Raw genomic sequence first — 27,959 nt, 5'->3', positions numbered from 1 at the left:
TAATCAAATCGCCGGGGAAGAGCGTGCACTAACTTGAAATAATAATAATTATAAAAAAAAAAAAAAAAAAAAAAAAAAAAAAAAAAAGCTCATTAATAGACCTTTGGCATTCACATAGTTCATCTCAAATCATGAAATCACTTGATGAAAAGATGTGACTAGAGATGTTGGTAGAATGATCGAGCCAACAAGTATAAACAAAATCACATCGATATAATGGGGAAGTAAAGAATGATGTAGGTTAAATGTGGCACTGGCTGAACTCAATGGTGCCTCATTTATATCACAAATGAAAAATATTATACACTATCTTCAATGGATAGCATATATTTTATGCTTCAAATGATAAAACCCTTCCAATAGTTGTGGTTAGCTTTGTTTCTATCATCTATTTTCTTTTGTTACTTCTGTATACGCAGGTCGGAAGCTTCACCAGAACCGTGCATAAAAAAGGAGGAAGTAAGCTTGACGAGTGAGTCACTCAGCAGATGACACAATCACTGACGCTTGGTCCGGTAGAGTGAATAACCAACAAAGGCGGAAACAAAAAAGGTCCACAAAATCTACCAAAAGCATAAAGTTAGGCTAAAGAAAGGAATAGTAGTGTTGGTGTAAATGAAAATATTGGGAGAAATGGAAGGGTCCTCACTGTATTAATTGCAAGCCATCGTTCAAGTCTTCTAATTCTGGACTGCATGTCTTCAATGATCCCTTCCAATGGAGATGATGCTTCTCTACTAGGGGAGGATTCTGAAGCTGTACTACTTCCCTGTTTCAATCATGTTTCCATAAATTGACCCAAAATCTTGAGTTGATGGATAAAGATAAATTTAATATTATGAAGTCTAAGACTCCCCCACACTTGTTGGCTTAAAATATGTAAAAAACCTAACAAGTGGATGTCAATATTAATTGTAGAGGAAATAGCATAGCAGTCATTTGAACATAGGATCTCCAAACAAGTAGATTCTTTTCCCTTTTTTTTTTTTTTTTGTAGGTACATCCTTTTTTCGAAGCATTTTTGGAGCATCTGAATCTAGAACTAACTATTGTTCTTCTTCTTTCTCTTCTGGGTCCTTCTCTAGTTGGGCTAATTGCTAGCTATAGGGATGAGAATCAAACTTATATTCCTAGGGAGAAAGGCCAAGTCAATTACCATTCAACTAAGCTCACGTTAAGGATAAATATCATGTTCATTGATCGAAGAAAAACTTAAGCAGCGTAAATTTAATACAATATCATCTAAAATAAATCAACATTTGCAAACAAACCCTTCATCAGGAAACGAAGTGTTCTTCATTGTTTAACAATGACACGAAAAAATTTAAAAAGGACAATAAACACTCAGAGCTCAACCACAAAGAGATTACAGAAGTTAACAAGTACCCAAGGAGAACACACCAAAAAAATACAACATTTCTAAAGAACATCATTCATACTGAAATTTACTAAATAACCATCGTAGTGTTTTAATTTTCTGGGTATATTAAGGATTGAATTTATCCATTAAATTCAACATACCTGAGATTGAATAAATTCCACAAGTTCTTGCAGCCTTGCAGCTTGATGATTATGGATTAGGCCAGAACTCCGATTTGGTGGCAAACTTTCCAAAATTATTTGAAGATAGCTCTACAAATAAAGAAGGCCAAATGTCAATTAGAAGTACAAAGAAGAATGTTCCATTTTCATACTTGAATTCATTGGAACTTAAATACATGATTTGTAAGAAAACAGATTTGCACAAAATCATAATTATAGATGGCAATAGTGATTGTACACCATGTAGATAAAAACCAAACATGATCCTAGAAGGATTCCCAGCTTAACTTCTCCCTTTTAAACTCTCTAAACCTATAGTCTAAGTAGATCCAATAGATATCAACATAATTTTATTATTTGGCATAGCACTGGATTAAGATCTCTTATTATTCTTTAACACCACACTGGCAAATTCCGGAACTTATTAGTAAATGTAACTTTCTATAAAGTACTTTCATGGAAACCAAAAACAAATATTAGTTATAATTCTACGATCTTCCTAAAATTAGAAAATCAAGTTACGACAAATGAAGGAATCCTCTAAATAAAGGAACAATGTCGTATTCAAGTAGTAAAGGATAACCTTTGTAGTGTAAGAATCATTCAGTTCGAGCATGGAACCAGCTGCTGCAACAGCTTCTTTATCAACCCCTTTTATTTGGAGATAGGGACAAGGAGCATCTTGTAAATGGTCAACCTCAATTAAGATCTAAAAAGGACAAAAAGGTCAAATTTACGATAAAATTGGAAATGGTTTGCAGACATTATATCTTAAAAGACAGAAGTAATCAATCATGATACTCAACTGCATCTTTTGTAAGAATTAAGAAACTCTATCACATAGTCTATGAACTTTTGAATTCATCTATTTTGATCTCTAAACTATCAAATATTTGTTGGTTTTTGAACCTTTCATAAAATGTCATCCTATTAAACATTATTTATATATTTGATATGTGGATTTCTATGGCAAACAAGTATTTCAAGCGACATGGCAACAGGTCAGAGGTCAACAAGTTTGGAAAGGAATTCAAAGTTTTGTTAAATGATTAAACAAAATTTACTGGAAAGTCAAATTATTTCTAATACAAATTTGAAAGGAAAAAAATTATATTTCGAATAAAATTAAAATATTACTGTTGAGGGACTTGTAAAATAAGTTAAGAATGAAAAAAATAAAAAATAAACATGTATGAAAAATCTATAAAGAAAAAGAAAATCAATAAACAAGATTACCTTTCCATCTTGGTAAATATACGCAGATGCTTCAATATAAGCCATGGCTTGATACCTAGCCGCAAAAAGAATACACTCACAGAATTATTCTATCGATAATAGAATTCATTTTTCATAAACAGTTGCAAAACTTTGTAAGAAACAACAATAGCAACTGCTATCGTAACAAACTATCAAAGAAGAAACCCATGAAATAGTAAATAGACATTCCAGAGTTCAATAGTATTTCATGAAGTAGGATTAGTGGTTACTCTTGGTAGCATTGGTTAATTCATTCGTTTTCCTTTGCTTTAAATTCTCTATAAATAGTCTCTCGTGTACTCAACCTTTGATTAATAATAAAGAATTTAGGTAGACTTCACGGAAAAAATTCTCCTTCAATCTCTTGGGTTACACCATAAACCCTTTTATAACGTCAAGCTCTCCAAATGGTTAATTTACTTAACTTCCCAGGTTATCAGTGAAATGTGTAATATATATTATGTTAAATTTACATTTTTTACTGATTATGAAATATTAAAATAACAATACATAAACGTATGTTCAATATATATATAGATCATATCGAACATATAATTGTTCCTAGCGTGTTCCCTTCCGAAACAAGAAACAAGAAAATTTCATTGAAATGCTGAAAAGAGGCTCATGCTAAAAAAATACAGCAAGAAAAAGAAGAAATTAAACCAAGTTAAAACCTCCTCGTGAAAAACCAAAAATAATAAACCAAACAAAATGCCAAAAACATGAAGGCCAAAATGTAAGTTGTTTGCAAAAACGAATCTGATATCACAATTTCATCATCAACCGAATAACTCTTGGAGAGAATCAAATTCTTTGATGGTTCATAGGGATCCCATAAAATTAATAGAAGTTTCTAAATAAATTGATTCATAAAAGTTAAGTTTTGGAACTTGAGTTGATTCAGCATTCACCTTCCATAACATGCTTTAAGCGAAAAAGAACAACTACATCGAAAAAAGTCACTCAAGAATAAAGTGGAATGTACTATAATTGGAGGATCCAAAACTTCAACATCACAAAAAATGAGGAGATATTTCCTCTGGAGTCAGTTTAGAATTTCAACTGTTATTGGCATGAAACCACACAGACTAAGTTTGACTTCAAAAGGAGCCACTGAGCAATTTATCATATTCAGAGTATCGACTGCAATGCTAACAAGACAACCAACCCAATAGCCTGAGAGTCTCATAGCACCAGAAATCTAAGAGTTAGTTCTTTAAAGAAAAGAAAACTTTTAATTGATATAGTGAAAAAAGCCTAATGCTAAAAAGTTCAGTGAAAGAAAGTATAAAAGGGATGAAAAAAAAACAAAAATAGCACAAAAGCATCTAGCAATATGATGCAAAGACAGGTCAATCTGAAAAAGTAAAAGCTCCCCAGTTCAAATGAATATCTTGAATGGAAAAATTCGAAAATATTTAGATAGAGAACACGAAGTCAAAAATATTAATAAAGAGGCTCTTTTTAGTTTCAAATGAAAAAAACAAACACCAATTGGAAATGTTGAACCTTGCTACTTCAAAACATAAGACCTCTGAAGATGCTTTTCATGGAAAACTCTCTGATTTCTTTCAAACCATAAGTCAACAAGTAGAGCTTCAACTCCATTAATAAGCTGTTGGGACTTCTTCTTGAAGGATAGTCCATAAAGAACTTGGACATTACATTTGAAGGAGTTGCAGAAGACCCAATTAAAATGAAAGATGGACATTAGCTTCTGCCAGCATGCTAAGGAGTAGCTGCAATCAAAGAATAGGTGCTGTAGGTCTTCACTATCAACCTTGCACAAAGGACAAATGGATGGAGACAAATAATGGTCTGGCAATTTTCTTTAATTGAAATCTAAGAGTAGAATTTTAATTGAAATCCAACCTCTGAAACCCTTCATAAATCTCGACTGACTATGGCTTGTGCTATTCCATTTTTCAAAATGCAAATGAAAATCCTCAAATGATGTCTACTTCCCTGAAGAAACAATTAAGTTGGCTAAATCTCCCATGAAAGTTTTAATTAGTTAGCATTTTGTCTTCCGAGAACAGATTGGTTAGAACATTGGTTTTGAAACGATCTTCTAAAACCACTGGAATTTTCATCCAATTATTATGCATGAGTCTTGAAATCACCCATAAATAGATGAAATCAGATTGAAACATCTCATGCACTTTTCTGACCTAATAAGAGTTCTAAGCATTACTCTGAGTCTAAAATTATCTTTCCAAGAACAGAGAAAGGATCATCCTGATTTTGCACCAAGGCCTCCACATAACTCTTGACTGTTCCTTTCATCCTAAATTTTCCTAACTGATAAATTGGTTCAACCACAGCTGCTGCATTCGGATTCAACTCATCAAAGTTAATGAGTCTAACCATTTCCCAACAGTCTAACAATCCTTTCTTGCTAAAACCAGCTGGAACATGAATATTCATTCTTTCTCCAGTGCTAGGCCAAACTACATATTCAGAAAACCAACCAAAAGAAGATCTAAACTTACATAATGGAGTGACACCTGAATCTCCTCGGTCTTATGAAAAAATGACTGATTTGAATGATGCAAAACCTCAACAAAACGTGAGGCCTCCCATAATACATACATATAAAACAAGGGGCAGAATGGTAAACAAACATGACAGCAAGGATAAAGAAAAAGGAAGAGAATGATCGTGCACTGTGGGGCCCACAGAAGAGAATGTTGGAGGGCCTATATATAGGATGTATTGGGAATGGGAGAAGTAGGTTAAATTTGGGTATTACTTGGTAGGGCGGCTGCTGTAGCCGTAGACATACCCTAGCTATAGGGTGCAAGGGTGGTATGTTTTCTTTTTACTTGTTTGTTTGGGATATTGTTCTTTTTCCTTCTTGTTAAGTCTGTGGATGTATCTTTTGGCATTATAAATATATAAGTTACATAGTGCTGCTTCTATTTTTGCCATTATAGTTGAATAGAATAGTCCTTACTTGTTAGTATCCTAACACAAAACTACTTCAAACCACCGAAAAAGGAAAAGAGAAAAAGATATCCTCTCTTTGTAGCTCATGCCTTCCACAAAAAATCCACTTTCATCGTACCAAATATGAAAGTACTACTGATGCAACAACTTTGAACCTCCATATAACATGTGACTTAAGTGATTAAGGCTGAAAAAACATACAGTGAGAAACAATCACAAATGAAGGGACCAAAAAGGAGAGGGAAGGACGAAGGAAACAGATTGGAGGAGTCCGGGGGGAGTGGAGGAGAAAAGACTAGGGTTCCAACATTGGGAGTGTGTTTCAAGACCTTCCTTTTCGTGAGAGCAGTCACCCCCTTGATTAATGTAAAGTTTGGTATCCATAAAATAAATTTAATTTTAAAAGAAATAAATAAATAAGCAAGCCACTATGTCTAAGGTGAGGATCTTGAACTGGACATGATTGAGCAAATTAGAATAAATTAAAGACCAGTGTTTTAAAAGGCGCTCCAAGGCACGCGCCTAGGCGCAAGGCACACAGCTCGGGATTATTTATGGAGAGGCGAGGTGCTGATGATGAGGCACTGCTGAGGCGCACGCCTTCCTCCAAGCGCAATAGGCGCGGGCTTTTGTATAATATTTGGGCTGGGCTTTAATTTTAAAAAAAAAGTTATTATATTTGTTTTTTAAACTGAACCTATTACGTGTTGAATTCTGACTAGTTTTCTGTTGTGTTTTGTTTTTGTGGGCAGAAAACTAATATTATAATATTTTATACATTAGAGTTAATTCTTATTTCCACATTGGTTATTTACTTATATTTTATACATTGTTGCTCCTTTCAATTTTGTATATATATATATATATATATATATATATTTCTTTTTTATATATAGTGCGCCTCATGAAAAAAAGTCCACGCCGTTTTGTGCGCCTTGCACCTAGGCTCCAGAGGACCATTGCGCCTTGAGCCTTTAAAAACACCGTTAAAGACCCAATCGTGTAGAACATAAGCATCATGCATAATATCAACAACATTTTGTCGTACCACAACAAAAGTTATTTCCAAATTTCAAAGTATAAAGACAAAATGAACAATTAGGATTTAGCACACCTACAAAAGTGCAATATTGTCATTTGCTATTTTCCAATAACTGATTCATAAGGATCTAATATACACTCACAAACCTAAAAATTATTTTGTGAGACAAGAACGGGATAACGGTAGAAACCAGACCCAACTTTAGCCCTTCAAATAAAAGGTCAACCAATTCGTTAAACAAAGTGAAAAACAAACTACTGCATGAAAATCAAAATATTCTTAAATGCAATATGCTGTATGCATAAGATCTTCACATGAAATCAATCTAATAACATCCTAATTTAAAGATTTGGTGCAAGAATTTAAGAGTATGACTCATGGTTCTCTAGCTTACCCAAGATTGAGAAGGCCAGCGACTGTACTAATACTAATGTCAAAGTCCACCTTAGGTTGAATAATGAAATTCCCTTCTCTTATAGGCTACATTAATATTCAGGAAAGAGACAAAAGAAAAACTTAGATCAGGTCAAATCATAAATGAGCAAAGAATGGTTAAGTAAAAGAAAATTATGTAAAATCTAACAAACCTCCCGTATTAACAATGCAAATCGGCCTTCACAAATTCTAACTCGTATACAATCACTCTCTGTCAACTGTCCATTTGTAGGAATTCCCGGAAGCCTCAAATATATATCAATGAAATTTTGTATAGAACTGCAAGCCTTTGATGATTCAAGAAGTTTGAGTATATCTTGATAAGCAACCTGCATTTAAATAGGAACAACGATCATCAAGGTGGAAGTTTCACAAATACAAAATCTATGTCAAGAAAAGCTCTGACCTGCTTGTTACTCTTCAGGACAAATAATGAGCTCTCAGGTGAAAGCACAGGATCAAAGTCATTACGTATTTTCAGCTGTATGAAGGCAAGTTAACAATGGGGCATTATAGAGATAATGAATCACCACTAAATAGTATGCTTTTAATGTCACGTAAAGATGCTTATTGCATCAGATGTATTTTCATAAAGGGAACATATTAGCTGCATAATCAGCACAATATTCATTACAATCTTAGAGGAATTTTTACAGAAACGCTGACCGGTGCAAAATGTTTCTATGACACAAGAGGTCAAGTCCCCATAAGAAAACCCAATGAGGCTCCCAATTTAGTACTTATAAGAAATATAGTAAGGTTTACAATTAGTTAAGAACCTATTTGGTAGTTGTTATTATGCAAAAGTTAACCGGTTAAGAACCTATTTGGTAGTTGTTATTATCCAAAAGCTAACCAACACAATTAGCTTTTATCTATTTGTTAAAGTTGTTCAAAGCAGCTCAAATCTAAAAAGGAATCAATTTTCTTTAAGTTGCAAAAACTTGAAGAACATAATAGGCAAGACGCATCAAAATTATTGTTAACATCGGTAATTAAATTAATCTTAGGCAATTCACGTCTACTAACATGTGCATGGACAAGATGTGGTTCGATGTGCTGCTGGAACATAGGGAAAACTGTCATCATTATGTCATTTTGTGACATGAAACACCCTGCTTTACATTTATCTCTTTGGACTCGAGAAATTAGATGTGAATGAACACCTCCAACCTGTTTCACATAAACAAACAAAATGAGATGGAAACTAATATAATGTGTATCTAAAGCCTAAAGGAATATTTCAAGCAGCAGCAACAATCAGTAGAAATAAAATCAGCTGATGAAAACTATCATACTAAACCATAAAAACGTAGTTTCCCATTCTTACAACAGCAATCCATAAGTCAAGTGATTTCCTGATGTCTGGATGTAAAGCATATACTCCTTCGAAAATTATCTGTACAAAGAAAATAAAAGTAAGTCACGCCCATTCAAAAGAACCCAAAATTGAAAGTAGTAAGCAAAAATTATTAGGGTTTAGGGTTTATGGTCTAGGGAACCTTCATAGTAAAAACGATTTACAAACTGAATTGATGAAATATCAATGCAGTGCTACACTTGATTGATCTTTCTCTCAAGATGCAATCACCAAAATTACATGAAAAACTAACTCACTTTCCCGCCCAAACCTACTATTTATACTAAGCAGCTCACCGACTCTCTCCTCCCGCATTTTACACATGCCAATTATTTCTTCTTATTTCTTCTTTTATAAACGAAGTTGATAGGAGGTCTAACAAATACTCAAAGGTAAGACAAATGACTTAAAACTAGGCTGGAAAAACAAAAACATTTCAATCAGCGTAGAGCGAAGAGAACTCCAAGTGGAAGATTAATCCTAACTTCAAATCGATTTGACAGGCAAAAACATGTCTTGAAAAACTCTCTTGATTCATTCCCTCATCCTTGAAAAGCCTCTAAAAAATACTCTCAAACATTGAGAAAGAATTCAAAAGTGAATCTACATGAAACACTTTAATCTTACCACAAGCCTTCAATGATTGCCTTTTCAATATCTCAGAAGGAGCAATGTAAACCCCTTGATAACAAAATTTCTCTTTTTAGCCGCAAAAAAACCGGATATCAACCTCAAGTAAAGAATCTTAAATCACCTGTTGACCCAAAAACTTATATTGATGGGTGAAACCGAATTTAATTATATATCATCTAACAGTCTCCCTCACTTGTGGGATCGTTATATTAAGAAAATTCAACAAATGAAAATGAATATTAATTGGAGAAGAAATAATGCAAGAGCTTGAACACAGGGTCTCCTTGGACTACCACCTGCCCAAATACCATCTTAAATCACCGACTGACTCAAAGCTTAAGTTGATGGGTGAAGGAGAATTTAATTTAACTATATATCATCTTATAAAAAAAATCAAAACCTTCAGCTTTGACATCAAGAAATCCAGACTAGCAAGCAAACTCTTTTCCTTTCTTTTTCTTGTTTCTTTATAAGTCGAGTGCCGGGCTTCCAAAGTAGCTTTCGTAGTTATCATATTAGGCCACATACATGGACAACCCCTGCTTCTACCGATGAAAGAAGGTGAAAAAGAAAAACCAAGCTTCTCATGAAACCTGAGTATCTTCAAACAAGATATCCACAGTTTGTAAACCAAAATTCTTTCAAGAAGTGAATGTGAAGAGTCATTTCACCCCAAGACCATAAAGAAAAACGACCATTAGAAAGTGGCACCTCCAGAATACCCAATTTTTCAATAAAATTGTTGAACTTCCGCATGCCCTTTCAGGAGAACAACAAGTTATTAAGGTCTCCTCCAAAGCACCAAGGCTCTGCTCAATTTTATTAAAAAGACGACAAAGTCAGCCACGGAAGATGTCTTTCCTACTCTCTCATCCCCAAAACTAAAGAACTGCAAGAGATTCCAATAGATTGCACAAAAGATCAATCAAATTCCTTCAAGCTCCACAAAGACTTTATGAAAATAAGATTGTAGTTTAGATCCCACGCAAGATTGTACTTTATGAAGACAAAATTAATAACTATGACATGTATAATACAGGTCATTGGAAGAACAATTCGATAATGGCACGAAAATTGAGCAACACAAAGATTGTAGTTTACATCCGATGCAAAGGCTATTAAGTTTGAAAGTTTCTCTTGTTAATCTTTTATTAACCAAATATGGCTATAGTTGTTAGTTTCATGTAAACAACTTACTAGTTGGTTATAGACGAGTAATTAAGTGGTTATTTGTTTCAGTTACTGACTTATTACTTTTTTAAAAGAACATGAACTCCGTAGTCGAAAGATAAAAACACAAAAGGAAGGGATATGAGATATCCCCACAAACCAATGGGTTACAAGAAAAGAAGCACAACTGGTGTATATCTAAGTTAAGCTGATGGGGAGGTCAGCCTTCATTAACTGCAACAGAAAGGACCCAAGTTGAGTCTAACTTCGTTTAAGGGGAGAAAGTCTCAGAATGATCTATCCCATAAGTTTGAGTAAACCTTTTTGCTACAAATTTAGGGTCTAACTTCGTTGAAGGGGAGAAAATCTCATAATGATCTATCCCATAAGTTTGAGTAAACCCTTTTGCTACAAATTAAGCCTTGTACCTGTCTAGAATTCCATCTGATTTATACTTCAGAGTAAACATCCACTTGCACTCAACTATTTTATGTCCTTTAAGAAGAGCACAAAAATCCGACATATTATTCTTTTCAAGAGTTCCCATTTCTTCCATGATGGCAGTCTTCCCACTCGGAATTTCCATAGCCATGTGTGTGTATTTTGGTATTATTGCTGAATCAAGGCAGGCAGTGAATGCCTTGGACTCAGAAGATAGATTACTGTAAGATAGAAAGCTATACATGGGGTACTTGGTGCAGGACCTAGTGCCTTTTCTCAATGCAATAGGCATGTTAAGATAGATATCATAATCCCTTGATTTGTCTGATTCTTCATTTGTAACGGGTTTTTTATTATCTTTTCCAGCCTAAGGAAGAGTATCACATGCTTGTGTTTCTATCAAAGTTTCATCACTGCTTGCAACCCCATTATTCTCAGGAACTAACATATCAATCCTGCCATTCTCGGTCAAATCAACAATATCACCCTCAACACACAAGTTAGTATTATCAAGGCCAATAGTACCTCGAGCTTGTGTTGGTTCTGATCCATGGACCATTGTTGGTGGAGCAGTAGGGGTCACCATTTCCTTTCTGAGATTCTTCTTGTAGTAAGTTATCCAAAGTACTTGTTCGATGGGTCGAACAGTGTCATGGCACTCAGAATGGGTTCAAGAAGGTCAGTAAGGACTGAAGATATGGACTAGGTAGTCTCTTCACTTGTACTCTCCACCCTAAAGATGACTAAAGGGGAAGAAAGATTGATCCATGGAGATAAGGTATTTTCAAGAAGAAGGGTGGAAGCATTTATAACCTCACTAGTAAAAGGGATACCCATCAAAGACACATTCCAGAGCACGAGGGGTAAACTTAGTTTGGTTAGGGCCATGACTATGGACAAAGGCAGTGCACCTAAAAACCCAGAGTGACAACAGGAATAAGTTGCATGGTAGAGTATGACTCCTTGAGGCATTCAAAAGAGGTTTAGAGTTGAAGGACATGGGAAGACATTTGATTAATAAGATGAGTTGCAATGAGAACTAAATCCCCCCATAAGTACGAATGTACGATGGAAGTGAAGTAGATAGCATCAGACGTGCAACCTCAAGGAGGTGATGGTTTTTTCTTTCAACCACTCCAATCTGTTGAGGGATATAGGCACACAAGCTTTGGTGGACAATGTCTTTAAAAGATATAAAGACACAAAGGGTATTATTAAGGAACTCATGACCATTATCACTACAAAAGATAGCAATTTTGGTATTGAGCTTGAGTCTCAATAGTAGTAAATTATTGAATATTGATGAAACCTCAAGTTTATTAGTGGGGAGGAAAACCCATGTTAGATGGGTATAATCATCAATAAAGGTCACAAACCATCTTTTCCCTGAAAAGGGTAATACTCGAGGTACCCCAAACATCACTATGAATAAGGGTGAAGAGTCGCAAAGGTTTATAAGGTTGAGACAGAAAGGTGACTAACTCTATATTATTTTGCACAAATGCACACATCACAAGACAAAGAAGAGACATCAACTTTATTACATAGATGAGGAAATAAATATTTCATATATCAGAAATTTGGATGACCAAGGCAAAAATGCCATAACCAATCTTTTTCTGAAATTGAAAAAATAAGATGACAATAAACTAGTCCTATAACAATTCCTAGATGGAGCATCATTGTCAAGGAGAAAGAGACCCCCTATTTTGTCGGGCAGTGTCAATTGCCTTCCCTGAGCTCAAGTCCTAAAAAAAAACATTATGTAGTGAGAAGGCAACTTGGCAATTCAAATTTCTATCTTACTAATAGATTAAATTGTAAGATACTTGGGTACGTGCAACACATTTTGTAAAGTTAAATCATCAAAGGGAGAACTATGTTGCCCACAATAGGAGCAAAGAACCCATTTACAATCCGAATCTTTTCATTACTAGCACTTGGAAGATATGATAGAAAATTATAGAGAGATCCCGTCAAATGATCTATAGCTTGTGAATTAAGTATTTATGGTTTCTTACCATTTATGCTGAGGAGACCTAAGGATTGAGAGGTATCTTATTGAACAATTGTCTCTCAAACAATTCACCTAGATTGTAACTAGGGGGCACTCATCGATTCATTTATAAGAGCCCGACCAGGGTTAGGCTTGTAATTTGGAGGACGTCTTCTGCCATTTGGTGATCCACCATGTAACTTCCAACGCTATTTTTTGTACGATAGGATTTCTTGCAATGTTCACACACTAGGGTTTGTTTCCCATCTTCCTTGTCACTTCAAAACCAGATAATTTTGCATTGAAAGCAGCAGAATCTGTAGCAAATAGAGTCATGATGCTCTATCTTCCTCGGAACAAACTTCCATAAGAGAAGGTATATGCATCTCTCAATATATGGCTCTGCACTACATTGAACTTGGAGTTCAAACCAGCTAGGAAATCATAAGCACAATTAGCTTTCCTTAATCTTGGAATACTGGACATCTCCACACAAACAATCTCAGATAATTTCACAACAGAAATCCATCTTCTGTCAGATTAAGGACAATTTGTTAAGTACGAAGTGGCATCCATCGTCTCTGTTTGCACTCATGAGCCTATTTATGCAGTGTAAAGATGAGACGTTCTATCTTTTAGGATATACTTTCTGAACTGCATCTTAGATATCTTGAGCAGTCGCAGCATACAATGGTCTCCCTATCTCAGGTTCCATACTACTAATCAGCAATGATTGCAGCAGGTTTCCAAATGCGCTCTTAAGGATCCCTTGGACTAGGTCCTGGTATCTCACCAGTTAGATACCTAAATTTATGACGACCTTCAAGGACCATTTTAATGGATCTCTACTAGGAGAAATAATTCTGACCATTCAACTTTTCTCTTGCAATTAACCTTATGGAATTTTCCAGGGAGCCAGGCAAATAATTGAAGTAGGGAAAGAGGTTACCAGATCCTCTTTATACATCGGAAAAGAAATGTCATAATTCACTGTATTGGTACTGGAATTTAGGTTTGTGGAAGCACCTAAGGCTGCTCCAAGAGCAACCTTTCGTTGCTGAAAACTTGTCTAATGATTGGCCAACTATTGTTGTACCACTAACGAGGATAAACAAACCGAACCTTCATGTTCATAACTAGGCGACACATGATGAGGAAGACTCGGTTGCTGCGAGAATGTCATTGCCGCAACAAAAAACTTACCTCTGTGGTAGATGGACTCACTAATCTTGGTTGCATGGTGTATGTTCCGGCTATGGTTTCCACCAAAGGATTATGGCAGCACTAGAATTGGACGAATATGCAAGGACTGGAGATCACAATCAACAATGGCTTGGACAACAGTGGCAATGACAACAGTGGAAAAATCAACCCCTTCAATTGGTGCAGAACTAAAGTTATCTTGCACCGGTTGGTTATTGCCAATGGCGGCTAGGGTTTCGACGCCACGCTCTCCATGTTAAAAGGTAAAAAAGAGAGCATAAGATTTACGTGGAAAACCCTAGAACAGGGAGAAAAAACCACGATAGTCTCTTTTTATTATTTTCACACACAATGAAAGATACAAAAGAAGACAACTTTATAGGCTCTAGCTAGCCCTAATGCAGAAAAGGAAATAAACTTAGAGTAAAGTAAATTACTAAAATACCCTCCAAGCTATAAACTATCAACAAAGCCCCTTATTTTCAACACTTATTTTCCTTAAAAGCAACAATCCATGAAGTAGGCAAATAATTAAGGTAAACTAACTAAGCATAAAAACAATTCATGATAACAATTCTCTGTAGTTGCTATGCACTCTTGAAAGAATAAATAAATAAATATTGTTTTTTATTATTTTATCCTTTTACGCCTCAAAATTCATGATAATGGAAGCCCATACTCAGGAACCCACCCTGTATGGACAACATCAGTTTTTCTAACTTTTTATATATGTTTAAAGTTGAAGCAAAATATAACAAATGACTGCAATAACAGACCACTCCACAGTCTTCAGAAACTTCAAGCTCCTTAAAACCACTTCGAGCACCAGTCTCCAAGTCAAAAAGCGGTACTTTTGTTCTTCGACCATTTCTCATGTCATCAATATTCTGAAGATGCATAATAGAAATAAAAAGTGTAAGACAACTACCAAAATTATTTGTGATCGTATTCTCTTTTATATGTAATTTAGTCATGCCTAACTCATAATGCTCTTCCTGGAGAAAAGTCAGTGAGGTTTTCCTTTTCTAGCCATTAGTTATTTATTCAATCTTTGAAAGATGCATTTGAGGAGGGATAAGAAATGTGACCTTGACAAAAAGACTACAAAGTTCTGGCTGTTTAAAAGATGTAAATAGAAATAAAATGAGCATTGTGAACAAAAGCTGAAAACACACGCATCTTCAACCTTGGATAGCAGCAACAGATCAAGTGTGCTGAAATCATCATACTTGAAATCCTTCACTTGCTCTGATCTGTAATAACTTTCAAGCGAAATTACTTCACATCCAACAATATTAGCCATTTTATGAGCTAAACTAGTCTTCCCTGACCCACTTGGACCACCTGCAACAGTAGCATAGAGAATCAATAGTGGTCAAACGGCTTATGGAAAGTACAAGATTAAATAGTAAATCAAGCTCTATGAAAATAGTATAACCTAAACCCTGGGTTATTTACCATCAACAAGCAGTGATTTATAGGCGGGAAGTAGTGCCAAAAAAATGAAGTTTAGTTGGCATAAGAATTAGTCATTTATATGAGATGGTTAGCATTTACTAAAAGTTACCAGAGGGAGGTAGTGGCCAACGATTATATATAAAGGGGCACTGAAGGGGCAATATTTAAGTTTCAAATCCACGAGGGTGATAGCTCCCTCAAAAAGCTATCAACCTCATTTCTGGATTAATTTACTCTCTAGAGTTTCTATTGCAAGGTGGTTACTGACAATGCACTCTGCTAATTGATGATAAGATTGTTTAGTACTCACTTTGCTAATTTTTAACATATCTAAGATAGATTTCAGTTTTTCTTTAAACTATTCAATAGTTCTGTTAATAATTTTATGTATCAGAAATTCAAATATATATATAATATTATATTTAAATTTTAATGCTATATATAATACTTTTTAAAATTATTTTATTGAGTGTGCTTCACTTCCCTCAGACGACATATTCTTGTCACCCATCGCCTTTAGGGTGCATTTGAAATTTAGAAAGCATGAGGGTGCGTTTTGAAAACACTAGGTGGAGATTTATGACACAATGATTGTGATTGAAATTGATTACAACAACGTCAAAGAACTTAAGCAAATCATGAAGATGAGATTCTTGAAGGGGAAGTTAATTCTTTTGTGATTGGTCCTCTGACAATGGTTTTTAACGAGCTTCATGGAAACATCTGTTTTGAGTTTATCGCCAATGGAGAAGTTCATCTTTAGGTGGCAATATTGGATTTTTTGTATCGGACTTACGTCTTTAATCGAAATAGTTTTGTTCAAAATGTAGGAGGATGGTTTGGTCGTATGCAACTGAATGAGTTTATTTTATTCCTTGATTGTTCCATTTTTTTTTTCTTTTTAAAACAAGTTTTCTTTTTGAAGGGATAGAATAGAAGAATAGGGGTTAATTGGGTAATTAGGTATATTCTAGGTTAATTCCCTTTTTACCTATTCTAACAACTCTTCCAAAGGAGTATTTCTCTCTTGTATAAAACACATAAAAGGTTCACAATCTTGATTCTTGGAAGATCACTTCTTGAGGCTACTTAGACTACATCAGTACCAGTTGAGGCAAACATTCTGAATGGTATATCTTGCAAAGCTTTCAGAAAGAGAACACCACGAAGAGGCCTTTAGACGAGAAGAGCCAAACTGATCATCCAAAGAAAGATATTTTTTATAAAAAATTCTCTAATTTTATTCAAACTACAAAGCCAACACTAATTAAAACCTTCCAACTTATGAATCATATTTCCCTTTGCTCGTTTGATTAGTACCCTTTCCCTTTTCTTGCATAACTTGCATCTTTTGGAAATTTATTCTCAAGTTCACCTTCAGCAGGCATAGGGTTTCCTCGTTAATGATTCTTGTTGTATTGATTTTCTACCATTTTTTCTTTCAATTCCCAGCATTTTCCATTAGCTTCTTGAAATGTTTGTTGTTTCTCAAGAGCTCCTCAGAGGATCCTTCCTCTATAACAATACCATTGGAAATCAGAATAATTTTGTCGACCTGGGGAAGAAAATGTAATGGATTTGTCCAAAGCGCCCTGGTTTTCTTAGAAACTCTTCTTGTATACAACCATTTAATATACAGTCCTACCCATAGAAACTCATTGTCTTTGACCGCCACTTATGTTTACAACTTTTCAACCAATCTTAGAGAAAACACAGCCAGGAAGCAATTCAAAATCATGCTGCAACGAAACGACTTCAATGGCCTTCCAGTAACGGTTCAATCTAAACTCTTATACAAAAAATATGTTGTCATGCACAGTGGCATAGAAAACACATGACATCTGAGGAACATAAGCAACTGTCCCTCTGGTTTCAACGGTTGTCACTGCCAATGGAGGCAGCTCCCATGTGTTGCCATTATAAGTGACGGTTTTTCCTTCTCCATTACCTCCAACAACTGCAACCAAGCGGCCAACTTCTAAATGGAAAATGACATTTGATAATGACGGGTTCTCTACCTTACACTAGCAACAACACTTCTCAAAGCCAAAGTGCCAATTACATCATCAGGTGAAGATGCCTTGTTACTCAGACATGGAGTTCATGGATGCCTTCAAGTATCATCAGGTGAAGATGCCTTGTTACTCTTGAATGCAGGAAAACTATGATGAAAAGTGAAGTAAAGTTCATGAGATGATAAAACCTATCTCCCAACTCCCATGTCATCCAAGAGATGACCTTCAAAACTTCATGTATAAGAAATTCCAATTGGCCTTCAGAACGAAAGGGGAATAAACTTAATGAAATTGAAATCCAAAGGTTCAAAGGTATTGAGTAAAGAGGAAAATTTTGAGGGAATTTGAGGAGATAAAGTAGAAATTCTATCTGCCACCGGAGTCTTAACTCTTGTTGCTGAAATAAAACCTTCTACGCTTCTCCAAAATAGGCCTCCGAGGGAGTTCTTCAACCACTAAATCCAATATAGGATCAACATAATAATCACTGTTTACACTATCAGAACCATCGTCATAAATATCAGAACATAGGAAAAATGCTCAATTACCCGTTCCACATATTCTTTTATGAAGTAACTTTCGAGCCTTTGATGGAGAAAGAAGATTGTTGCTTAAAAGACAGAAAAATTTTGGACGTTTTTCCAAGGAGTTCTTCGGCACGAATCGATAATTGAACACAAATTTCATCTAGAAAATCAGGGCCAATAGCATGATTTACTATATCACTGATTCCACTAGGGTAATTTTCCTAGAGTAATAAAAGAGAGACTTTTGGAATTCAAAGCTGTGAGAAGTCTTTAATATTGGGTTTCAAACGTTGAACGCTTTTAAGCTACATCTTGTGTCCTTGTAACAGAGTCCATGACTATTTGGAGCATTCAAGTGCGGAGTAATCTGCCTTGCTTGTGGAGTACTTTGAAGATCTAGAGTTATTGGGAGTTTCAAACTGTGAGACCTGTATCTGAAAAGAAGAGTTTGAGTGAAGGGTTTTGAAGAAAACGTTCTAAGAGAGTGTTTTCAAAAGTTAAGCCCCGAGGTATTGCGTTAGAACTAAGCGACGCGAGGAAGGTGTAAGGCAAGAAGAGGCCAGGCGTCGAGAGAAAGGAAAATGTTGGAAAATTTCCTAATTGGGTTTAATTAATAGGCCACGTGTAAGAGTTTAAGCTAAGCATGGTTTGAAAAGTTAATAAGCTTGCACGTGTAATACATCAAGCAGGAGCCGGCAAGCTTAAGGGAAATTATGGATGACTTTGGAATAGTATAAATAGGAGTGAAAGTCAATAGAAAGTAAGTTGATGCTGAAATTCTTAGAATTTCTCTGTCAAAAAGAAGAAACACTAGGCGAGAAGATCTTTATGGGACTATGCGTTTTGAAGAAAGGAATTAGTATAGTGAATGATTTTCCTAAAGTTGTTTAAAGACTCTAAAGCTTTCTTCTAAATTTTTGTTAATTTGTATTGTTGTTCTATACATTAATGCTATGAGAAGAATGATTTCTTAAAGAAAGCTTTTGTTTTATGTTTTAAGTTAAGTGATATGCATGTTGAATGTATGCTATGTTGTGAATAAATCATTAGTCTTATTCTTATCAATAAGCTAACTATTATGTGCACATAAGGAGTAAAGGCAGCTATGTAGAAAAGGACTTCATGGTGAAGTGAAGCTGACCAATGCGTAAAAGGAGCGTATTGAGCTTAGCAGCCTGAGCAACGGAAAATGAACCAAGAAATTCTCCAAGGGGTGCTGTTGATGAAAAGGACATTACAGTAGTCTATGCATGAGAATGATTCATGTTCTTGGCGAAAGGAGTATGAAAGACTAATGTATGTTTTGTGATTTATTGAATGAAGCGTTGAAGCCATGTTTATGAAAATGATTTTAGTTATTGTATGCCCAAAAAGGTTTTCCAAAATATCACTCACTAAGTTTTGACTTACGGTTCTAGTTTCCTTCCAAGGTAGCCATGCGTTAAGGCCAAGTTGAGAAAAGGAAGTAGAGCTGCTATGCGTTGAAGCTGCGGTGGGTGTTTTAAAAGTTTTGTTTTAAGCATTGTTGTAAAGAGAGCATATAAAATGTATTTGGAATGCATATTGTCGATTAATAAAATGAAGTTGTTATAATTATCTGGTGTACTATGTTTCTGTATCGCCTAGTAGGTAAAGGACTTAAGATTAAACTAGGCGATAAAGCCAAGATCAAAGGACTTAATTTGAGCGGTTTGGCATTTCCTTTTAGACATCAGGGCTGCTCAAGCCATGTCGCATGCTGCATCACGAGGTTTAGGACGCGTAGCGGGGTGGGGCGTGACACAAACTTTTTTCAATCCTTGGTTCATTAGATCATCTATGTAATTGGTTAAGAGATTTAAGAAGGAGATCATCTAAGTCGGTTGTTGCTGGGTTTTAGGGTAGATGAAGGCTGAAGAGAAGGTAAACTCTCTCGCTAACTAATTGGGTAAACTCTCTAGCTAATAAAGGGGCACTCCCAATGCTGTAAAACTTGGCTACTTCAGCCAATAAGTCCCTTCCTATTGAATATCTTCCCCATCGTCCTAACTTTCTGTTTGAATTCTTGTGTGTACCATTGATTCAAGGGTGTGTGCTAAAGTTCCATGAAACAGTCTATCATCAAGAGTACGGTTCTTAGGATAAAGGATGAATGGCTTTTGGTCACTTCTGTGAGCTTTGTTCTCTCTCCTTGACATGTGGTTGGTTTCAAGGGAATGTTGTCTACTATTGTAGAACCCACTGGGTTGGTTGGCTGCCCGAGGTGGTTAAGGTTGGGGCTAGGGAAGGGTGGTGAGAGAAATGGGGCATGGTGCCATACCCAAAGGTAGTACGTTTTTTTTTTAAAAAAGCGGAAGCAAGAATTTCATTGATATAATAAAAAGATGGTACACGGTACAATGAAAAAGTAAGGATCAGTAGTGCACCCAGGCATCTCAACAAGGTTAACACCCCTTTAGCACCCTCGTTACATCCCAAAATACAAAAAAAGTTAAGAAGATAGTAGCTTGTCAGTTGTACAATCAGAGTCTGAGAGCAAAACATTCAAACAAAAGTAGACCACCACTAAGCTAACATAGAACAGCCCAAAGAACAATAAAGAAAAAAAACAAAAAACAAAGAGAAACTCTAATCCATCAAAAAGAACGACAACCAATTCAGACTTATATCTTGCACCGAGTAATTCTTAAACTCTTTGGAGAGAGCACCACAAGGAAGATAAACCCCAAGGTAGTATGTTGAGTTTCACATAAATTTCAAAAATTCAATGGGCGTTATAGCACATAACACATCACTACTAATGACCAAAAACACAACCATAATCAAAAGAAACGGCCTTACAAAGCCTAAACATTTAAAGGGAATGATGAAAGATATACCAAGATAGTAAACATGCCATACCAATTCCAACAATAATAGGAAGACCTTTGTTCTCCAATAAGGCCTGAAACAATAACAAAGCTGCACTTACTATGGAGAATTATATGCAGAATTCCCAGACTGTTCTCTATCAATTCACATAGCATTACTACCTGAATCGCTTGAACAGCTAAAAGTAAACCTCTGTCCAGGTCACATGAATCAGGCATTGGAGCAAGCCTCATAGAGTCCCTGAAAGAGGCGGGATCTGTGGTTGCTTCATGAGAGTAGTCTAAAAATGTAACATTCTAATAGAACACACATACAAAATTGGTTATATAAATGCTAGAACTTATGGAAATATACCAGTCGCTAAATTATCAGATTGGGGAGCGCTAATAAATTGCCACGTTGCAACTACTGGTTCCATTTGAGATTTTGTTGGAGATCTGGTCCACGGCTGAGAAAGATCCTCAAGTCGGGAAACAAGATTTGAAGTAACACGGATGGGCCTGGGAGCAATGACAACCTTTTCTTGGTTATTAGCCAGAGGTGTGTTTGGTAGAAGTGGAGGTGTATTTAATCGTGGTACACCTGTAGGTGAGGTTACTATTTATAAGTAAACAACGAGCCAAAATTTAGAAAACTACAAGAAACAATCAATTTTAAAGAGATGAAGAAGTACCAAGCCAATAGAAAACCCCCCGCCCCACAAAGTAAATATCCAGAGAAAGCAGGATAAATATGAAAATGAAGAGATGGAAAGAGAGAGAAGAAGAAATAAAAGAAAAGGACACCAGAGCAAGGAAATACTAGGATCCAAAGTTGAAGCTCGACGCCCAACCTTTTCTTTCCAGAATCATCTCCAGATAAGACTTTGTAATCCAAGACCCTGTGATACCCATCCTCAACACTTCTTCTCCAACTGTCTAAAAAGGAAAGGAAAAGACAAAGGAGCAGGGATGAAATGAAAAACATGTTCACCATCATTGAACAAGTAAACTTGCCACCTCTAATCCTTCGTAGAGCAGCCCACAGAAAGCAAGTTAACAAATGTAGCAAAAAAATATTTTGCCATGAAAACGGAATGAGATAGATGAAATTTCTAGCAAACGCATTCAACTTAAAGAAAATACAAAATAGGCATTCAAGGTGAGAAGACTAAGGTGAAATGAAAGCATCAACTGAAAAGAAAATAAAAGAAATAAAAATAAAAATTTCCAAATAGAAAGAACACACACAGGTGAGAAAAGAATTTGTAAAAAGGAAATTTGGGATAACAATTAGAAACTAGCCTGGAAAGGGTAAGATAACATGAAACGAATCCCATCCATCAAGAAAAAACCACATTGTCACTAGATCAAGTACTTCAAGAAGCAAATAAGTTCATGACAAGAATATAAACTCAACAAAGAAAATTTTTGTATTTCATTTATGATATGAAATGAAAAATACAAAAAAAAAAATCAACTCAACAAAAAAGACTTGTACATATTTTGTTAACAGAAGATCTTTCACTGCCACAAAGAGCTATTGGAGCTTCCTATTCTGGAAGAGAGGGGTAGAGGGAGAGCTGAGGGAGAGGAAGGGAGAGCGAGAGAGAGAGAGAGAGACCAAGGTTCTAATTTGAAAAGTGTAGGAACAGTCAAAATCACAGGAAAATGAGGGAGCATACCAAAATTAATAGCCTTCAAGGAAAAAATAGATAGAACTTGAAGGATAAATCAGTGCCTACTTTTCTATTTGAGCTTCGCAGCACCATGAATGTCTCACCAAGAGAATCAATTGTTTCAAGTGACACAGAGACATTGCCCTTATTTACCGATATAGATGCCCTTTTATAACCAACCACTACTGTATAGCCCAAGTCCAGCAATCCACCTAAAGTCATCCGTCCAACCTGCTCCATGTAAGATAGGAAACAAGTAAAATCAACTGAAGTTGAAAGCCATCAATGGATAACAGAAAAATAGCAAATCGAAAGATGATAACTTTAAAACAAAGTCAAATAACATAACTTTAAAACAACGAAATGCTAAACTGTAAACACTATATGACACTAAGTTATAGGAAGGGATCTGCATTTTACAAGCTCATCATTACAAGGAAGAAAAGAATTTCTTGGCAAACTTTTATTTGGACCTTTTTAAGAACTAGCAACTCTCAAAATCCAAAACCGTGGTCTAACAAACACGCCCAAACTTTGTTAGTGTTCCAAAACTCCTTTCTTGGAAAGAAGTTACAAAAAATCGTCGTTGGATTTTAGACAATGCTTTTATCCCTCAAAAGAAAGAAAAAGAGGTTTCCCATATCATTGACCATCCTAATGGGAAAGTAGAAATCAAATTTGAAAACGAACAGCCTAGGTTCCCTGTCGTTAAAGAAAACATGAGATCTCCAGAATTCATGAGTTCAAGACCAAGTACATCTAGTATTAGAAGTGAGACAATACCTAATCTAAAAATTAAATCTGTTAGATTAGATCAAGAAATGCCAATTATTATTTAGGAAGAAAATCTTCCAAATTCTCCAACCCAAACAGAAATGGATACTAGTTCTCAATTAAATGTAATTATTTCATAATCAAAGTATGAGCTTGACAAAGAATCCCTTCAAAAAGAATTTATGTCTAAAGCAAACAGTACTGAAAGAATTGCCTTTTTCAAAAACTACTTTGAAACAAAAAGGAAGCTGTTCAGAGAAGAGTATTTCAAAACTCTTGAAATACTTCAAGAGCATATTGCATTTTTTAGATGGTTCAACCAAAGGAAAGAGTTTGACCATCTTTGACAATCAAAGAAAAAGAATCGTGGAAAACTCAAAGAGGAGACACCAAAGCTGATCATCTCCAATGGAAGATGTTGAGTTCAAAAATCTCCTAAAGGTCAAACCTCCAACTCCTTGTATAAAATATCCCAACCTAGGAAGTCCCCTAAAAATGTACTAAATTCCGTGTATATCTATTACAAAAGACTTACATTAAAATTGTCATGGCCACTAATAATTCCCAACAATATTAATGTACTGAAGTAGCACAAATTTGCTCGCTTCCATCAATTCCTAGACCAACAATCTAGTACTTCATCAGGAACTGAAACGAATAAGCTAGTGCTTCATAAAATAGAAATCAGACATTACCTCAAATTCAGCTTTAGGTCTGATAATAAAATTTTTGTCAACTATCCTCTGGTCACCAAGTGCTAGGTAGTACTTAATACCCGATTGTCGCACTTTAATCCAGTCATTTATACGTGCTTCTTCACTTGCAGATGGAGGCCTAAGATACATCTCGATAAAACTGAAATTTGAACAAAATTGACCATTGAGACCAACCCAATATTGACAAGTAGCTACTTGAAATAGTTATTTACTGATACCTACTTGTCTATATGTGTTTTATTTCCTTGAAAAGCATGGGCAGAATCTACATCTGGGAACTGTCAGAAAACACGACATTTTTAGTGTAAACATACATGTGCTAGTTGTTAGGTTACCCACATTGAAGAACTTCAAATCACGGCAAGTGAGTTAAACATGACTAACAACTATTTTCTTGTAAAGGGTATAAGAAAATACTCAATGTGTTATTTTCTATTGGATATTAGAAAGCATGAAGAATTCGAAAAAGAAATCTATTTTACCCAAAACTAAACAATTTCATCAACCATGTGAAGTTAGAAAAATAAGAATGATAAATTATAAATTTATTTTTTAAAAATGGAGTATTTTTCTAGACAATTCAAAGTTCTACCACATTCATCGTGGTCTTCCATTATATCATCTTCCAAAAGGAAAAAAAAAACTTTATTAAGTTGAAAGCCAAAGCTATTCTATCAAAGACCACATGAGAATTGAAGATGTAAAGGATGATATTCCAAATTTTCAAAAACCACGAGCAAAGGACCAATTGTGAAAGAGTTGACTTGAGTTGTTGCCTTTCCTTGCAAAGGGTACACCAGTAAGGAGAAATAACATGATAAGGCTTTTATAAGAAAGACATGCCTCAAGCCATAAGTGATCTTTTAATTTGTATGTATATATAAAAAATAAATACATAAATCTTCGGACATCGTTTCTAATATACAAAAATAGATAGCAAATAAAAAATTAGTGCAGACCTCACTTCTACATTTCAGCTTGTATATTGCCTCCCTAAATGATGAGACAAAGCTGTTATTAATTCTTATCTGCAATATTCAAACACATGAAAGGGTAAATCTGAAGTTTCAGGTACAAAAACAGAGATAAGGGGATAAACCAACCTGAGCATGATGAAGGTCCGGCTCTATGTGCTTTCTAAACAACGGAAAGATGCTATCAATAAGATAATCCAATGAACAGGAATCTCCAATATCATGTCGAACTTTGGAAAGAAGGTTAAAATGAACCCCACCAACCTAATTTGCAAAAAATAACTAAATAAAAGTATTATTTCAACATCTTCCTAGCAAAAGAAACAACAAAAAGGCTACAATCATTCCTAGAGCACAAATAGTGAATTTGACGTCTTAAATTTTACTTGAACCACGGACCTCTTGGTCATGAGCACATATATATGCAAGTCGAACTAAACTGTTGTTGGCGAATCTAATATCTTAACTTCATCTTTAAATTTAAAAGTTCTTATTAAAGATCCATGTGGACAATAAGATCCAACCATACAACCAATAGGTTGGAAACTTCTCACACACAATAATTCAATGTGCCTCATACTTTAGACATGAAGAACAGAATAACAAGTTACCACTGCCACCCGAATATCTAGCAAAGAACGTAATTTTGCATGTAATGCATAGGTTCCATCAATGATTACCTATAAAAAAAAATGCAAAGAAATCAGTCCACAAACCCACAAATGATCACAGAAGCTACATTAATCACTACTTACCACCCCAGATGAAGCACTCTTTATTATTTTTGAACTGACCCGTTTCTTTAGATGAAAGTCAAAAACTGGGATCATGGTGTCCCTTCCATTTATCAAATCCTGCAAGCCAGTCATAAATAATGAGTGGAAAAGAAGGGCCATTTTAAAACATTAAGTTTCACTGGAACTACAACTAAAAATCAACTCAACCAAATCAATGCTTGTGTTTCTTTGCAAGCTTTTACAAATTAAGAACGGACAGTCCGAGATATTGATGGTGAAATGAAATTTAAAGTTCTGACAGTAGAAAAAAGTAAAGGTCTCTTAAAAAGCCAAGTGGAGCAGCTAAAATAACCTCAAGATTCTGAATTAGAAGATCAAAGTCTATTGAATCCAAATCATTCCCCTCATCAACTCCATCACGATAGTTTTCCATTGATACAACATTACAGCCAATTACAGAGGCCACTTTCTCTGCTAAGCTTCAACAAAACCACATAGCATGATATATCAGAGCAAATAAAGGGATGCAAGTAAATTCTGACCACTGCTTCTTATCAAGAAGAAAAAGAAAATATATATGTATGTTATACCTGGTTTTACCCGAGCCGCTTGGACCACCAATGCCAACCGTTACAAGACCATATTTTTTCTCTCTAAGTTCTTGAATGGATTTCACTAATAGATAATATCCATGATCGAAAGACTGCATATGTCAATTTCGGAAATGATTAGCCTTATTCGCAAGCTTTTTTCTTAGTGTATCACATACAGACGCTCGAGCCTAAATCCAAAGAACAAATCAAATGAATGTATTTGATAACACAAGGTTCGATCTCAAAACCAATTGGCAATGAGAAAAGTAGCACATCGGTCTTTAAAGATTGTGACGTTCCTTGATTTTTCCAATGTAGAATCCTCAACAGAATGTTAACAGAGTAAAACTCTAACTCAATTAACTATGGCTCCATTTGATAACATCCAGTTTTTTTGTTTTTGGACTTTGACAATTATGCTTATACACATTACTTTCATTTATTCCATTCTTTGTTTTGTTATCACTTTTAAGCGTTTTCAAAAACCAATCCAAGTTCTGAAAACTAAAAAGCTTTGGTTTTTAAAAACTTGTTCTCAGTTATGAAAGATGAAATTCATAGTAACAAGATGTAAGAAAACAAGCCTAACCTTAAAAGATAAAATTGCTATTATCTTATATCTCAACTAAATCGTTTGTTGAGAAGATGAGAATCCCACTATGAAAAAACCTAAGAGATTAAGACTCCTTATTAAAATAGATGGACTACACCTATCATTCCAATTAGGTTTGAGATGAAACCTATACTATCAAATAACGTTAAGGTTCAAAATTCTTCAATTCAAAACAAAAACAAACAAATAAATAAAACACAACATTTCAAGTGAACGAAAAAAAAGAAAAAGAAAAAGACCAAAGCTATAAGATCACAATGTGCTTCTGCATGACAAAAATTTTGAATAAGAAACAGCGTCAGTTCAAGAATCCAATACATCACTAAACCATTGTACAAAAACCCACATAAAAAAAAAAAAAAATACCGAAATTCAAGAGATGAAGAAGAAGACGCAACGCGAAAATTCAAAACCAATCCGTTGGAGTGAATATAAAAACAAGAAACCAAGAAAACAGAATTCGGTGGATTAATTAAACATACCACATGAAGAGGCAGTGATTGAAGTATGGAGGAGGAAGAGGTGGAAGTGGAGGGCTGTTTTTGGTAAAAGTCTCTGCCTTCCTGGAGAACTCGCTGAACCACCTCATCATCCATTTTGGTAGGGAAGAAAAGAAAAAAGAACCCCCGATTCTCAAATCGTCTGCAATTGACTATAGGAGGGGAGTTTGCGTGCAGAAGAAGCCAATCAAATTGAAGAACAGGAATGAATAGGAGAGACAAGAAAAGATGAAATGGATAACCGTAGAGACGAAAAAGGGATCTGTGTTTGTCATGATCTTCAAGCTTTTACACCTTGAAGTTGCAGTTTTTCTACGAAACCATTTGGAAGAATACGCCTCTGATTCTGGGTTTTGCTTCCGCACATATTGCCTCTATTGTATGATCATCAACTTTTTGGAAGCGGTAAAGTGTCCAATTTTATCCCACTTTGTTTACAAACTTCGCGTGATAACAAGACACACCCCCCCCCCCCTGTCATTACAATCAACCAAAATTTATAATTTTATCATATTCA

General features: G+C 35.2%; 1 protein-coding gene across 4 annotated transcripts; it reads right to left on the bottom strand.

Moving 5' to 3' along the window:
• Positions 1-89: 89 nt before the first annotated feature.
• Positions 90-27,948, bottom strand: LOC103495102 (uncharacterized). 4 transcript variants are annotated; one of them, XM_008456561.3, is made up of 26 exons: positions 27,425-27,948; positions 26,327-26,439; positions 26,089-26,215; positions 25,755-25,853; positions 25,611-25,679; positions 25,129-25,263; positions 24,985-25,053; positions 24,248-24,303; positions 24,005-24,164; positions 22,602-22,766; positions 21,711-21,795; positions 21,233-21,460; positions 21,040-21,134; positions 20,909-20,951; positions 15,215-15,372; positions 14,805-14,915; positions 8,556-8,624; positions 8,255-8,398; positions 7,632-7,706; positions 7,378-7,554; positions 7,185-7,270; positions 2,779-2,833; positions 2,126-2,251; positions 1,522-1,632; positions 650-769; positions 90-563 (listed from the first exon to the last, which is right to left on the bottom strand). In XM_008456561.3, the coding sequence occupies exons 1-26, from the start codon at positions 27,536-27,538 to the stop codon at positions 498-500; spliced, it is 2,856 nt and encodes a 951-aa protein (XP_008454783.1). In that variant the 5' UTR covers positions 27,539-27,948; the 3' UTR covers positions 90-497. The 4 variants fall into 4 exon arrangements, with proteins under 4 accessions (XP_008454783.1, XP_050946573.1, XP_050946574.1 ...); XM_051090616.1 differs by having other exon boundaries at positions 26,327-26,517; positions 27,425-27,571; XM_051090617.1 differs by having other exon boundaries at positions 26,089-26,210; positions 27,425-27,443.
• Positions 27,949-27,959: the final 11 nt, after the last annotated feature.

This window comes from Cucumis melo, chromosome 10 (genome assembly GCF_025177605.1).
Source record: "Cucumis melo cultivar AY chromosome 10, USDA_Cmelo_AY_1.0, whole genome shotgun sequence".
NCBI classification, from domain to species: domain Eukaryota; kingdom Viridiplantae; phylum Streptophyta; class Magnoliopsida; order Cucurbitales; family Cucurbitaceae; genus Cucumis; species Cucumis melo.
This window is presented reverse-complemented; position numbering and strand designations above follow the sequence as displayed.